Source organism: Somniosus microcephalus, chromosome 8 (assembly GCF_052327205.1).
Source record: "Somniosus microcephalus isolate GS21.2 chromosome 8, FLI_Smic_1.0, whole genome shotgun sequence".
Taxonomy (NCBI): domain Eukaryota; kingdom Metazoa; phylum Chordata; class Chondrichthyes; order Squaliformes; family Somniosidae; genus Somniosus; species Somniosus microcephalus.
Window position 1 is genome coordinate 45,016,611 of NC_140994.1, and position 17,068 is coordinate 45,033,678.

At 41.3% G+C, this 17,068-nt stretch overlaps 1 protein-coding gene across 5 annotated transcripts in view; it reads left to right on the forward strand.

Moving 5' to 3' along the window:
- The window catches only part of dock1 (dedicator of cytokinesis 1), a 712,419-nt gene that overhangs the window by 90,559 nt on the left and 604,792 nt on the right, over nt 1-17,068 (forward strand). For 4 of the 5 annotated variants that reach the window (XM_085994680.1, XM_085994678.1, XM_085994676.1 and 1 more), the window contains exons 5-7: nt 7,174-7,270; nt 12,928-13,076; nt 14,985-15,120. In XM_085994680.1, coding sequence (XP_085850806.1) covers nt 7,174-7,270; nt 12,928-13,076; nt 14,985-15,120 — 382 coding nt within the window. Of the gene's footprint in view, nt 1-7,173; nt 7,271-7,856; nt 8,021-12,927; nt 13,077-14,984; nt 15,121-17,068 lie in introns of those variants that run through there. The other variant, XM_085994679.1, reaches the window with a different exon arrangement.

The following is a 17,068-nucleotide window of genomic DNA, read 5'->3' on the forward strand; positions in this document are numbered from 1 at the left end:
AATTCATGAACTCATTTCTCTTATCTGGAAAGAGGAGAGCATGTCAGGGGATCTCAGAAATGGCGTAATTGTGACCATCTTCAAGAAAGGCGACAAGTCCGATTGCGGTTATTACAGAGGAGTTTCCCTGCTGTCTGCTACAGGGAAAGTCATCCCAAGAATCCTCCTCAGTCGCCTTCTCCCAGTGGCCGAAGAGCTCCTCCCAGAGTCGCAATGCGGATTCCGCCCACTAAGGGGCACAATGGACATGATCTTCACCGCACGTCAATTACAAGAGAAATACAGGGAACAGCACCAACCGCTGTACATGGCCTTCTTTGATCTCACAAAGGCCTTCGACACCGTCAACCGTGAGGGATTATGGTGTGTCCTCCTCAAATTCGGCTGCCCTCAAAAGTTTGTCACCATCCTTCGCCTGCTTCACGACGACATGCAAGCCGTGATCCTGACCAATGGTTCCACCACAGACCCAATTCACGTGCGAACCGGGGTCAAGCAAGGCTGTGTCATCGCACCAACACTCTTCTCGATCTTCCTTGCTGCAATGCTCCATCTCGCCCTCCGTAAGCTCCCCGCTGGAGTGGAGCTAATTTACAGAACAAACGGGAAACTGTTCACCTCCAGTCCAGATCCAAGGTCGTCCCATCCTCTTCATCGAATTACAGTATGCAGACGATGCTTGCGTCTGCGCTCACTTGGAGGTCGAACTCCAAACCATCATCAACACTTTCACCGAAGCGTACGAGAGCATAGGCCTTACACTAAACATCCGTAAGACAAAGGTCCTCTACCAACCTGCCCCCGCCACACCGTACTGCCCCCCGATTATCAAAATCCACGACAAGGCCTTGGACAACGTGGACCACTTTCCATACCTTGGGAGCCTACTGTCAACAAGGGCAGACGTCGATGACTAAATCCAACACCGCCTTCAGTGTGCCAGTGCAGCCTTTGGTCACCTGAGGAAGAGAGTGTTTGAAGACCAGAACCTCAAACCCGGCACTAAGCTCATGGTCTACAGAGCAGCAGTGATACCCGCCCTGCTGTATGCCTCAGAGACATGGACCATGTACAGCAGGCACCTCAAAGCACTGGAGAGGTACCACCAATGCTGCCTCCGCAAGAACCTGCAAATTCATTGGCAGGATAGGTGCACCAACGTCCGTGTTCTTGCTCAGGCCAACATCCCCAGCATCGAAGCTTTGACCACGCTTGATCAGCTCCGATGGACGGGTCACATCGTCCGCATGCCCGATACAAGACTCCCAAAACAAGCGCTCTACTCGGAGCTCCGGCACGGCAAGAGAGCCCCAGGTGGGCAGAGGAAACGCTTCACGGACACCCACAAAGCCTCCTTGAAAAAGTGCAACATCCCCACTGACACCTGGGAATCCCTGGCCCAAGACCGCACAAAGTGGAGGCGAAGCAACCGAGAACGCGCCAAACACCTCGAGTCTCTTCGCCGGGAGCAAATGGAAGCCAAGCGCAAGGAACGCACGTCACCCCAAGCACCCGACCCACCCGCCCCTTCAACCACTGTCTGCCCCACCTGTGACAGAGACTGTAGGTCCCGCATTGGACTCATCAGTCACCTGAGAACTCATTTTTAATGTGGAAGCAAGTCATCCTCGGTTCCGAGGGACTGCTTAAGAAGAAAAGAGGAAATGTAACTGGGAATGACCGGAAGTTGATTATGTTGGCAATTGTGTGCTAAGAGGAGATTAGGTGCTCAGGATCTGGGTTGGAAGGTGGTCATAAGAACATATGGAGGATTCATGGTGGAAATAAGTCTGAGGGCTGTGAGGTGGGTGACGGGAACAAAGTATGGGGAAGAGGCGACCGAGTTAGTGACTGGATAATTACTTCAGAATCAAAGAATAGTCTGAGTGGCTCATACTAGTATTAGCTGAGGATGGACTCTGCAGGGGTGAGTGGTGAAAGGAAATAGTAAATGGTGGAGAATTCAACGGGCAGAGACTGACAGTTGTGAATCAGCCATCAGTGGAAAGGAAAATCGGGCGGGGTGCATTACTAACCGATTGCAATTGCCAGTTTTCTGCTGGCGTCCAAAGTGAAAACGACCCCTAAGGTGTATAGGTTGATTTTCCTCTGCAGATTAACACTGCATTTATAGGTTGATTTGAAAGCTGGTATTGCTTAAGGTGGTTAAACAGTAGGTGGTGGTTAGTTAATAATATACAGCATAAAGTCATAAATAATTACTAAATGGTGGCAGTCTCCAAGGATACGACAGCTAAGGACAAGATTTGTTATCTGTTACTTCTCATTTGGAAATAGTAGAATGACTTTCCTAAAAGGAACCATACTTTTTTTTTGTCTTTTAATACTCCTGTGAAGCACCTTGGAACGTTTTACTACGTCAAAGGTGCAGTATAAATACTACTTGTTGTACAGAAAGAAAACAGTACTGTAATGTTATATTCGTGGTACAGTTCTGTAAGGGATAATTGAGAACTTGCAACTAAATATGGTACCACATTTAACCATCTGTTTTTGTTTGCTGTTCCTGGCCCATTCTGGCTTTGCAGAAGGTTTCTTTATGGTACAGTGTTTGTTTATGTGAAGTTAACTTTTGAATTTTAATGTGAGTATTAAAAGTGTTTTATTAAATTGCATTCATTTCACTCGCTCAGTAGCGAACAAACATAACGTTTTATTGATTTAACCAGAGGTCAACAATACAAATGAAAAGCTAGATTGATGCTTTCAAATTGAAATACAGTACTATTCTTTGCCAGTGAAAATTTTCTATAGTTTTTCCTGAACTAGAAATTGCAATTTAATAATAAATTATGGTGTGTCCTTTACTTTTTTTTTTGAAAAGTGTGCTTTGAGAAACAGAAATCACTTGAAAGGTCCTTTATTGTGTTTATGCTGTAATGTATCTACCTTTTAGTGCTGCATCAGTTATGTTGATATTGTTCATATCTTTGTGATTCAAATTTTCTGTACATTGTAAATTTATCATGTTGATTTATCATGGTAATACTTTATTGGTCAAGTATGACTTGAAATAATATTTTGATTACCATATCTGTAGCATACATAAAATATGCACAGGAGGAATTTCAGTTTATGGGAAAGCTAATTCTACCAGTTGGCTTTCTGACAACTAAAATTGCTTTTATTAATAGTTTATTCAGTGTATGTACTCTTTGAAATGAAAACACAGAATATGAGAAAAGTGCAACCGGTCTGCCATCCAAACTTGGAGCTGAGATTATCATTGTAATCACTTTTCTCTTTTTACAACCTAGAGTAGTTTTATTTTGAACAATTTCAGTGTGAGGCTGTCTTCTTTCCCTCCACCCCAGTCCCCACCCAATAATAATGGTTGGTGTGCTGGCAGGAAATCACCATTTAGTTGATGTGTGATATCATCCCTGGACAATTACATTCTGATATAGTCATTGCAATATTAGCAGAGTTTAATCCACAGTGACCTAGTGCTATATAAATACAAATTGTTGTTGTTGAAATATATCCCTGCTCAGTATCTTATATTTTATGGGATCCATAAACTGGATTTAAAATCTGCAATGACTGCCTGAAGCTGAGGAAACTGAGTCCACAGACTTAGGGGTTGATTTTCATTAAGCTGTCGGGAAGGAGGCGGGGCTACAACTTTCGGGTTTTAGTCCTACCTACATCGACGTCCGGCCAAACGACGCGATTTTCCCTTGATTGCCCTTGTTGAGCCCGCCCAGCGGGCTCAGCAGGCCAATTAAGGGCCACCCGGCAACAGGTGACGTCACAGACTGAAATTTCATCTGTCAAGACGTGTTGACAGATGAAATATCAGTGTTTCACAGCTGTTTGAAGCTGCCAAACACTGACAGTCTTACTTCTAACCTGAGTCCTTCTACGCAGACTCAGTTAGAAACCTCACCGGCACTGAAAGCTGCAGGCTGTCACTTTTGACAGATCGCAGCCATTCTGCTTTCTGTGACGGCTGAATGATGGACTCCCGAAACCTAGAGGAAGGAAGGTTGTAAAGGTAAGTACAGGTAATTTAAACTTCTTTACACACTTTAGACACACCAAACACACTTACTTTTGCACTCATGCACCCATCACTTACCTGAACACCGACATCTCGACCCCTCCAAGTCCTTCAAACCGACGGCCTGACTCCTCTAACTTGACGTGGTTTGGAGCCGTCGGTAATCCCACACAACAACCTTCAAAATAGGGATTAGGCTAAAAACTGCCTGTTAACTACCTGTTAACAGGCAGTTAATTGGCACTAATCCCTTCCCGCCTCGGGTCGGCGGGTCCCAGTGCGGGGCGGGCACCCGCCTCCTTTGAAACTTACATGGAGGCGGGTTTTGGGCGGGATGGTGTCGGGACCCCCGAATTCGAGAATTTAACCCCCCGCACACCTCCAATCCCGACTCCACGGCACACTGAAAATCAACCCCTTTATCTCTGAAGTGGTTCATTTGGAGCTATGGGAGGCTAAGCTGGGTTCACCGTCTGTTGTGTGTTTCTTTTTCCTTCCCAGACCTATGAGAGAAGTACTTTTCTCGATTTTTGGCAATTCCCTCAAGTTCTTGGCGAGATTACTTTTTTGAAATTAATGCAAACTAGCAGTGACATTGCTCACAGTGAACCAGAAGTTTAATAGGAATAGTGGTGTTTTGCCAAGTAATATTATCCGTGACACTGCTGGCCATGGGATCTGAAAGCATAGGGCTCGAATTTCCCTAGGCCGCGGAGGCGGGAGTGGAGGTGTGCGGGGTGTTAAAATTACAGAATCGGGGGGGCACGAACCCATCCCGCCTCCATGCCCGTTTCCCAGGAGGCGGGTACCTGACCTGTGCTGGGAGCCGCCTCCCCGAGGCGGGAAGGGGATTAGTGCCAATTAACTGCCTGTTAACAGGTAGTTAATGGGCAGTTTTTGGCCTAATCCCTATTTATCCCTGAAGTGTGGGCTTCCCGACAGCTCCAAACCACGCCAAGTTAGCGAGGCGGACTGAAGGGTTTGAGCTGTCCGGTGTTCAGGTGAGTGATGGGTGCATGAGTGCAGAGGTAAGTGTGTTTGGTGTGTGTGAAGTGTTTAAATAAGTTTACTTACTAATGCAGGCTTCCTTCCTTCAGGTCTCGGGAGTCCCTCATCTCACTGGCACAGAAAGCAGAATGGCCGCGAGCTGTCAAAAGTTTCAGCCTCTGCTTTCTGTTCTGGAGAGATCTCTAAATCCGCCTGAGAGGAAGGGATTAACTTAGTGTACAGATTGTCACAGTGTTTGACAGCTTCAAACCACTGTCAAACGCTGATACTTTATCTTGTCAAAAGCTCTTGACAGATGAAATGTCAATCTGTGACGTCACCTGTTGCCGGGTGGCTGTTAATCGGCCTGCTGAGCCCGCTGGGCCGGCGGGGGGGGGAGAGTGCCCTGGAGCCTGGGAGTACTGGACAGGAAGTACTGGAAATGCAATATAGGGGGTTGTGAGCAGTGAGAAAGAAGTCCTGGGATTTGGAAATTAGGAGGAAAGGGATTGGTGCCTGGGGTTTAGTAGTACTGGGGAGGGGGTTCTGGAGCATTGGCAAGCCAGAGTCTTGCAGTACTGTGATCTGGAAGTATTGAGGGGATCAGAATCTAGCAGCCTTGTTTAAAAGGGGACCTAGCAGAGTGGAACCTTTCAAACCATCAGGCTACAGTCCTCCACCTGGTCTTGCCCATCTGCCTGTCTGTAGTCTCATTTTGCCCTTTGGTATCCCTACCACCACCTTGCCCATCGTCGGCTAATTCCCGTTCATGCCTTAAAGCATTTAAACATAAATTTTTGCTTCTTAAAATTAATGGATGGAAAATCAATTACTGGGGCTGCGCAGTTTCCTGATATGCACTTGAGTTTGTTGACTTACACAGTCTTTAATGAACATAAATTTCTTTAAGCAAACAAAGCATTACCTACAAGCTCTCAAAGGTTCATTGTTCATGCAGTTTCCATGGTTTTATATTAAAAGAATTCCTTTCGCCTCAGAAATTATTCAGAAGTGATTTTTTTTAACTGAATATATTCAATCGAAAGTGGTGATTGATTAAAAACAATCTATTTTCTCAATAATCTTGGTTACCTTTTCAATAAAGAAACCACGGTAACAGCTGTTGCTGTTCATGCATACTTGCTCTTGTTTGTGAGGCATTCATAACAAAAGCACAATTATTTATACATTTATTAAAATTTTATATTTTTTTGATAAATGTCCAGTTTCATTCAAACTCTTTTGACAAAATCAAAGATAACCTCAGGATGAAGAGATATGCCCTTCAGTTCCTATTGGTGTACAGATTGCTTGCTGAGAATTTCTGCAAATTGCATGTGCTCTGAATGCACAGATGTGATTGAATCATTTTTCTTAACTATTACAATGTAATAATATCCAGTTTAAGCCCAGGCTTTTGAGCCAGGCTAAGGCCTTGTAGTAGAAACCTGAATGTAGGTTATAAAAAAAAAAAAAATCAATTTAATGTGTAAATTTAATCTTGTATTGAAATTATTTTTAATTTAAAATTTCTTTTTGTTTAAAGCCTTATTTTGATATATATAGGGGACGATTTTAATCCTACTCGCTAAGCAGAAACCTGGCGGGTGGGCAGTTAAAATCGCCCTGGAACGTCCCTCTCCAAAAGCTGCCACGATCGCAACATCTGCAATTTTAACCTGCTCTCCTGAGCAGGCAGCAAGGACACTCATCCGGAGCCAACAAGGTCCTTCTTTACATATGCATGTTGCGGCCGATGACCTCATTGAAACCCGACTGTAATTTTAACTCGGGCCTGAGCGAGTAATCCACCTGGAGTTAAAATCTGATCCAAATGTCACAATTTAAAAAAAAAAAAGGTAGCATTTTGAGTGATTCATATGGTTCAATAAAGGGTTACGGACATCAGTTTACATAAGGAAATTGAATTATATGTTGACATTGTGAACTTCATGTTAAATGTTGAAAAATGTGTGACGGAAATCCTGACGTAAGGAAGTGAAGTTTGTGGAAAGGAAGTACACACATAAACAACATTTTTAATGAGATACATATGTAACGTTTTCTATGAAATCTGATTTGCTTTTTTGAAACAAAATACCTAAATTGGGAACTAAGTTGGCAATCAGAATATAATCATACTGTTTTGTGTTTCATTCAAGGCAACATGAAACCGTTATACCAAATGAGCTTCCACTGGTTCAGGAAGTCACTACAACCCTTCGAGAATGGTCAAGTATATGGCGGCAGTTGTACGTTGTGAGTGAAATACAATGTGTTAAGAATTTTTTTTCTCACTTTCATGGTTTGAGCTGTTTTACACAGTGCACCTTGGTTTTCTAACGTGGCACTAAATTACATGAAGCACAGTAATGAGGACTACTAAAATATAATGCATAATACATAAAGTTTTAAAGGTTACCCGACCCTCCTGGTGATTGACATTTAAGTAGTGCCCCTATATCTCAATCAGACAAACTACAGACTGAACCTTCTTGTTATATTTTCTGGCTTTTTTTCCTGTGCATTTTTATTTTATGCCTGAATTTGAGCACCTGGGGGGTGGGGAAATATTAAAACTATTTAATTGTTTTTAAAACAAAACTGTTCCTGTTCTTGGTGTGCATGTGTAGGAAAAATTTGATCTGACTTTAACTATAACTTAGGTTTCTTTCTTGCTTTAGTGGTACTACTTCTCCTGTTACTCTTTGATTTCTCTTTCATCGTGTTGTTTTCCTTGTTTTTTTCATTGCTCTTACTTTTACTTTCAGTCCTTGAGTGCAGTATCTGTAGTCCCAGACCCAAGATAATGTGCATTGCACAAGCTGCCTCAAAATTTCAGAAAGTCTGCAAGATTATGACTTTTGGAGTCACTGTAAAGAGAATGTCCAACTACATTGGTAGGAAGCTTGTTGAGAATCAGGCATTCATTGGAATGATTTCTGGCTGTTCTATCCTACTTCCATATAAATAGGAGCCTTGATTGTCTAGCAAATTCGAGAGAGTTGGGTAAGTGCCTGGTGAAAAATGTCATTGCAGCCTATGAGAGCTTTTGTGAGTTACGATATTTCCTAAAGACTGGGTCAGATAGACAGCAATTGTCATTTCTGGTCCTGTACATTTCTAAGTTCCTATTGTGAAGGACTGCAACAAAATATATTTTCACATTAAGCTCTGAATTTATGTGACTGCTTATGCTCTATGTGGTTACTCGCTAGATATCTTACATGATATATTTAGCCATTTGGTTTCCTTTCTACTAAATCTACTGCCTGTGAGACTAGATTAACCTACTACCATAAATAAACCGCTTTGTTGTATGACCTTATTCAGGAAAATTCTATTTTGAAGTGCAGTAAAACTCCACCAATTGGCGTCTCCCCTAGTATTGCACTATACAAAATAACAAATTGCAATAGGCTCTATCTTTTATGTAGGTGGGCATGGTTCTTCTCATATATGATTCTGTATATTGAAAGTATATTGTAACTATTTCATGGAATCCAGTGCATACATCACATCGTTCTGCCATGGTTGGATGCAAATCCTATAGAATCATAGAATAGTACAGCACAGAGGAGGCTATTCAGTCCATCGAGTCTGCGCCGGCTCTTTGGAAGAGCAAACCAGTAAGTCCCACTCCCTGTTCTTTCCCCATATCGCTGCAATTTTTTCTCATTTATCTAATTCCCTTTTGAATGTGTTACTGTTCCCTTACTATTTAATCTGTTTCCACCACCTTAGCAGGCAGTGCATTCCAAATCCTAACCACTCCTTGTGTAAAAAAGTTTTTCCTCATGTCTCCTCTGGTTCTTTTGCCAATCACCATAAATCTGTGCCCCCCCCCTGGTTATCGACCCTTCAGCCATTGGAAACATTTTTTCTTTATTTACTCTGTCTAAATCCTTCATGATTTTAAACACCTCTATCAAATCTCCTTGTAGCCTTCTCCAGTCTATCCACGTAACTGTAATCTCTCATCCCTGGAACCATTTGAGTAAATCTCTTCCATACCCTCTGCAAAGCCATCAAAACATGTTGCTCAGAATTGAACACAATATTCCAGCTGGGGCTGAACTAGTGTTTTATATAGGCTTAATATAACATCTTGGCTTTTGTACTCTATGCCTTCATTTATGCTTTATTAACTGCTTTGCTAACCTGTCCTGCACCTTCAAAGAATTGTACACAAACACCTGCAGGTCTCTCTGTTCTTGCATTCCCATCCCCCCCATTAAAATTGTACCATTTAGCTTGTTTTTCTCTCCTTGTTCTTCCTATCAAAATTATCACCTCACAATTTTCTGTGTTAAATTTCATCTGCCATGTGTCCACCCATTCCACTTGCCTGTCTGTCCTTTTGACTATCTTCCTCACTGTTTACTACACTTTCAAGTTTTGTGCAAATTTCAAAATTGTGCCCTGTATCCCCAAGTTCAAGTCATCAATGTACATCAGAAACAGCAGTGACCCTAGTACTGAACCCTGGGGAACACTACTGTACACCTCCCTTCAGTCTGATAAACAGCTATTCACCACAACTCTTTGTTTTCTATCCCTAGCGAATTTTGTATCCATGCTGCTACTGTCCCTTTTATCCCATGGGCTTCAATTTCGCTAACAAGCCTATACTTTATCAAATGTCTTTTGAAAGTCCTTATTCACAACATCTACCGCACTGCCCTCATCCACCTTCTCTATTACTGGATCAAAAAGCTCAAACAAGTTAGTCACACGCGATTTACCCTTAACAAATCCGTGCTTTATTTGTCCATGCTTGTCCAAGTGGCTGATAATTTTCTCCCAGATTATTGTTTCTAAAAGCTTCTCCACCACTGACGTTAAACTGTAATTGCTAGGTTTATCCTTCTCCCCTTTTTTCAACAATTGTAACATTTGCAATCCTCCAGTCCTCTGGCACCACCCCTGTATCTAAGGAGGATTGGAAGATTGTGGCAAGGACCTTCACATTTTCTACCCGTACTTCTCTAAGCAACCTAGGATGCATGCCATCCGTACCGGGTGACTTATCCACTTTATGAACTGTAAGCCTTTCTAGTACCGCCTCTTTATCTATTTTTATCTCATCCAGTATCCCAACAACCTCCTCGCTTACTGTAGCTTTGGTAAAGCCCTTGTCCTTGGTAAACACCGATGTGGAGTACCCATTTAATACTTCAGTCATGCCGTCTGCCTCCACCAATGAATCTCCGTTTTGGTCCCTAATTGGCCCCACCATTCCACTGACAACCCTTTTGCTGTTAATATACCTATAGAAGACTTTTTGGATTCCCTTTTATGTTAGCCACAAATCTAATCTCGTACTGTCTCTTTGCTCCTCTTATTTCCTTTTTCACTTTTCCTCTGTAGTTTTGATATTCGGCCTGATTCTCCCTTGAATTATCAAGCTGACAGCTGTCGTATGCCCCCTTTTTCTGCTTCATCCTACTTTCTTACTCCTTCGTCATCCAGGGAGCTCTGGCTTTGGTTTCCCTCCCATTCCACCTTGTGGGAATTTATCTAGACTGTACCCGAACAATCTGCTCTTTAAAGGCCACCCATTGCTCCGTTACATTTCTGCCTGTTAGCCTTAGACTCCGGTTTACCTGGGCCAGATCTTCTCCCCCACCCCCACCCCCCCCCCCCCTCAGTTCGCTGAAATTAGGCCTCCACCAGTTAAGTATTTTTATTCCAGATTGCTCCTTGTCCTTCTCCATAACTAATCTAAATCTTACGACGCTATGATCACTATTCCTGGGATGCTCCCCCACTGTGACATTCTGCACTTGACATTTCTGAGGACTAGATCCAGCAATGCCTCCTTCCTCGTTGGGCAGGAAACATACTGATCAAGGAAATTCTCCTGAACATACTTCATAAATTCCTCCCCCTCTCGGCCCTTAACACATTCACTACCCCATTCAATATTGGAGTAGCTAAAGGGCAGGAATTTAACTCGGGAGGCGGGACTACAACTTTCGGGGTTGTAGTCCCGCCTCCATTGAGATGCGGCCAATCCACGCAATTTTAACTTGATTAACCTTGTTGAGCCCGCCCAGTGGGCTCAGCAGGCCAATTAAGGGCCACCCGGCAACAGCTGACGTCACAGACTGAAATTTCATCTGTCAAGAGCTTTTGACAGATGAAATATCAGTGTTTCACAGCTGTTTGAAGCTGTCAAACACTGACTGTCTTACTTCTAACCTGAGTCCTCCACAGACTCAGTTAGAAATCTCTCCTGCACAGTAAGCTGAAGGCTGTCACTTTTGACAGTTCGCAGCCATTCTGCTTTCTGTGCCGGTGAGATGAGGGACTCCCGGAACCTAAAGGAAGGAAGGCTGAAAAGGTAAGAAAAGGTCATTTACACTTCTTTAATCACTTTAGACACACCAAACACACTTACCTTTGCACTCATGCACACATCACTCACCTGAACACCGACATCTCGACCCCTCCAAGTCCTTCAACCCGACGGCCCACCTCCTCTAACTTGGCATGGTTTGTAGCCATCGGGAATCCCACACTTCAACCTTCAAAATAGGGATTAGGGTAAAAACTGCCTGTTAACTACCTGTTAACATGCAGTTAATTGGCACTAATCCCTTCCCGCCTCGGGTAGGTGGGTCCCAGTGCGGGGCGGGTACCCGCCTCCTTTGAAACTGGCATGGAGGCGGGTTTGGGTGCGGGATGGGGTAGGAGCCCATGATTTCGGGATTTTAATCCCCCGCACGCCTCCAATCCCGACTCCACGGCACCATGAAAATCCTGCCCAAAGTCTCCCATTATCACTACTCTGTGGTTCATGCAGCTCTCATTAATTTCCCTGCAAATTTGCCCCTCTATCTCCTTCCCAGTATTTGATGGCCTATAAAATACACCAAATAGCTCCTCTTGTTTCTTAACTCCAACCAAATAGATTCTGTATTTGATCCCTCAAGGACATTCTCTCTTTCTAGCACTAATATTTTCCTTAATCAAAACTTTTTTTTCCTCCCCTATATTTCTTGAAAACCTTGTATCCAGGAATATTAAACATGTAATCATTCCCTTTTTTGAGCCAGATCTTATCGCCACTAGATCATATTCTCACTTGGCTATTTGCACCTGCAGCTCACCAACCTTATTAACCACACTTTGTGCATTTACACACATGCACTCCAAACCTAACTTAGACCTCTTTGTATTTTCTATAATCCCACCTAATTCTGTATTATTTCCAACTCTTAACTGTCTCTTCCAGTCCTCTCTGCACCTTGGTTTTACTTTTTAATACGACATCTTGGTGCCCAACCCCTGCCGAATTGGCTTAAAACCTCCCCCATAGCAACTCTGTTCAGGCGCAACCCATCCATCTTGAACAGGTTCCCCCTGCCACAGAACTTGTCCCAATATCCCAGGAATCTGAGTCCTCCCTCCAGCACCTGGTCTCTAACCAAGCATTAACTTGCATTATCCTCCTATTTCTACTCTCTCTAGCGCGTGGCACTGGGAGGAATCAAGAGATTACTACTTTTTGATGTTCTGCTTTTTAACTTCCTCTCTAGCGCCTTAAACTCTGACTGCAGGTCCTCAACCCTCTTTCTCCCTATGTCCTTGGTTCTGACATGGGCCGCGACTTCTGGCTCTTCACATTCCCCCCGCAGAATGTTCTGCATCCTCTCCGTGATCTCCCTTATCCTGGCACCCTTCCTGTCAATGTAGAAGTTCCTCCTCTACACTTAAAAGCATGAAAAGAAGTGCAATTTGTACAACAGATTTTATATCGTGCAACTCGAAGGTTAAAGTGAGCAATGATGTCCATTGTTGAGATTAAGTTGTTAAGCAGTAATTTTGAATGATATTAAGAATTATTTTGTAAAACTACTTGTTTCCTATATAATGAATTTAATTTCCTACTCTAATCTGTTTTACTTTAGAATGACAACAGAGAGATGTTCAGCCGAGTTAGGAATATGATGTATGATCTTATTGAATGGCGATCACAGATACTTTCTGGAACACTCCCACAAGATGAGCTGAAGGAACTGAAACAGAAAGTCACTGCCAAAATAGATTATGGCAACAGGTCTGCATAATATAATAGATCTAGAGAAACTAACATATTGGTATTGCTAATCATTAATGCGCAACTTAAACACTTGTAATTTGTTTGTTTATTTCAAGTGGATTACTTAGTCTACTGGTCATCTCTTTTTGTGTGGGACAATTTATGTGCATTTATGCCCATCTGCAGCTTTATAGTTTTCCAGGCATTTTGTGGTAGTTTTAGAAGTGATAAGTTTACTATTATTTTGGTTATCCCAATTGACCAAAGACTGAATGTAGGAAGCTAGGTTATGGGATTCATTCCATATTTAAGAATCAACTGTAAAAAGTAACTTGATGAGGAATGGATAGAAATCCATTGTCTTCAAGATTGGTGCCTTTGTACTTGGCTTTATCCTATTCCACCTCTTCAGTCTCTACTTCTGTGTCCACTAAACCTTCTTAGGCATCTGTTTTTGTCCTTTGGGAGTAATTTCTCTTACCCTTCAAGCTATCATTCTCTTACTTTTACATCAGTAATTTCTAAAGCTATGAGTGTTGATGTTGACATTCAAATTACCCATTATCCATCATTTTGAAAGTTCTGACCTAATCATTGATCACCATTTGGTTTTATAGTCTGGGTGATGAAATACAAGATTCTTACGAATGCATTACTGAAGTTAGACTTTATTAATGCTATGATTAAGTGAGAGGTAATGTACACATTTCAGCTTCAAACTATATGTAAATTTGTACATTAGTTAAATTTTTTGTCTTTGTAATGAATGTATTGAAACCAAGTTCTCAATATACATGCCACAAACATCAAGCTGTTATCTTCATATCCTTGGTCAGCACAATGATCTTTTCTTCTAAAATGCATATGCAAATTTCTATTCCTTTTTAAAACTATTTTTAAAATGCTCATGTCCCAATAGTATGATGACCTTCAGAAATATGGAGAGAACAGAGATGAATAATTTCATGACAATAGCTGCTTCCATTGTGAAACTGCATAATAGACAGCTTTGTGGCATAAATTTGCATGTTAAGATTTGTGACAGTGCACACAGAAATGATTTGAAAATTGTTAGAACTGTTGTTTTAATGGACAACAGGTGGGGAACCATGGAATGTATTGATTAACCCCAGAAATGAAGAACATCTTAATGCTTAAATGATGATGAAATTAATTAATTTCTAATGCCTTCTTTGTAACTACTATTCCCCTCGCTTTGATATTGTTTGGTGTAGTGGGCCCAATTAATTCACAAGGAAGAGAAAAATACCAATGTGCTACAATGTTAATGGTATCAGCCATGCCTACTTGGTAGAATGAATTTCTTCCCATGTTATTTACATTACTAGTCATTATTTGCAGACTCACCAAAGGAACACAAGGTTGCTGTTCCATGTATTTATCCCTAATAGAATGTACTCATCACTGATAACACTGTTCATAAATACTCAATTTCTTTTATATACTTGCAGTGTGTCACATTTGGTAGTCATGGCAAAAATATGTTGGTATGTGATTGTGTATAAAAAAATATATATTTGTTTTCAAAATGCTTTAGTCTCAGTAGAGAACAATGGGGAAGATCATCATCATTAGTGTCATGCTTATTAAACCACCAAAATGTGGTGAAGTGATATGTAACAGTATAATATAATATTATTGTCACACTCCAGGTTCTTGTGGGCACATGCCCACAGCACAAAGTTGGCTACAGTTGTGCACTGCCACTAAATTTGCAGACTCACTTATGGGGGGATGGGGGAATTGGGGGGAGGGGGGAAGGGCGTGAGATGGTGGTGGTATTGTGCATAGTAGAAATGTCACATTATATCACCATTAGCTTTGCTTCTGCTGGAGTTATTGGGGCAGTTTTAGAGCTGTATCATATGTTTAGTTTATTACAGTTCTGCTTTGATTAATTTCCAGAATCCTTGATCTGGATTTGGTGGTACGAGATGAAGATGGCAATATTTTAGACCCTGACCAAACTAGCACCATCAGTCTGTTTAGAGCTCATGAGATGGCATTGAAACGGATAGAAGAAAGAATCCAGGAAGAAAAGGTGATTAAAATAAATGGTCAATTGCGGATAAATTGTTGTTCTCATTCACTTTTGAATTTTTGTCTGGTTTTAATGTTTATACATTGTCCATTAATATGATTGTGTGCCAAAGACCTTGAAAATGTTTTTTCGAATTTGCAGTAAACAAATCTTTTATAATGAATATTGGATGATTTTGAGATGTGTTTAGAAAAATAAGAAATACGTGATGTCCTCCCTGAACCTTCCAAATTCTCTTTATGAATGAAGATCAAGTGATCAAAGGGAAATGTTGTAAGATTAACTATTACTTGAGGCAAAAATGGAAATTTTCCAATTAATGAACATAATTTGTCTAAATTACTTGTATAGTAGCATCTAGGTATAGTGATCAATTTGGCAAATAGGGTAGATGATCATTATATCTGACCAAGCATTATAACATTGCTGGTGTCCCGCAATCTTCCAGTTCCCCATGATCTCCACTTTCATTCATAAATTTGCCCATGCATAAAACCACTGATAAAAGACTCTAATTATTTATTGCAATTTAATTTTTAAAATATTGTAATTGTAAAAGCTATTTAAATGTTTTAAAAAGTTTGCTAATTTTAAGTAAAATTTAGAAGAAAAGCTTAAAGGTAGGTAAGCTCCAAACATTGCTCATTGTTTCTCATAAGACATGATGGCATTGATTTGAGGGAGTTTAAAGTACAGAGCTAAAATCTGTGACTCATTTTAGGCATTGTACCCACCTTCTGCAGAATTTCCTGTGAAGTGGCAAAACTGAATTTGACACATTTACCATGGGTCACTCTGCAGACCTAGATAAATATCACTATCACACCACTTTTGAATTTTCATTTTAATCCTGGTTTGAACTTTGTAGTTACGTTTAATAATCTGAGTACCTGTTAATTACCTATGAATTTCTCCATGTGAAAATGCAGTGGGCAGTCATAGAAATTGCTTTGTACAGCTGGTCTTTACAAATGGCATAAAAAAGCTTGACCTGTCCCTGGTGTGTTTTTTTTTTCTTCATGCTACTTCCAGGGTTAAACCAGGATAATTTAAAGAAATAATCCAGTTTGGGAACTCTGCATTTCATTGTGTCAGCATATCCCCTGCTCGACAGAAACTGGCTGGGATGAGACCAGTTGACTTTTCGGTGCTAATATTCATAAGGTTGATAACACCAGAAGTAATTCCTGATAGCTACTGCCTTCGTTCTGTGAATGATTAATTCAGTGAATGAAGGTTTGTAGCCAGATAACATAGATTTGTGTCGACCATCTTAAGTTGGAATCCGTTGCCACTCTGAACATTCTCTATCTTCAATTCTGTGTATGCTTGGCAGCTTTTTTGCTTTTGAAAGATTCATATTTGATTTTCTTTGTTTTCACTTGAGCTTCAAAGGCAATGGAAAGTATATTTTTCGAATAAGTCTGCAGCAGTTCTTCTGAGGCCATCAAGAGAAAGGCCGGTGGCTCTTTGGAGGAATGAGCACAAATCTCAAGTGTTTGCTTATTATTTTCTCTACTCGAGGACTGTCCTGTTTAATCTGTATTCTATATTGCTACTGCTTATCTGCTATTTTTAATAAACCTATTCCATAGTTTGCAATCTAAACCATGGTCTGATGGTGTTTATTCTACTGCTTTCTGAAGTCTGGAAGATCACAAAAGGTCTCCTGATGTATCCGATTATTAAGCACAGTGACGAGGGTTTCTATTTGACCCCTGGGCTTCTGCACATTGAAAAATATTTGGTGTACAAAGATGTTCTGGTGCGTAAGCAGTGAGGGTTTGTTTATGGGCGTGTGCTTTGGCATTAGACTCTAAAGAAAGAGCTGAGTAAAACGCAGAAATGCTAATAGTGGCAAAGAATTGGTGACCAAAGATATGCTATTCAAATTTGTAAGTTGAAGTGGGGCTGGTTTTACCAAAGCAGCAAAGGCAAGTGGAAATAT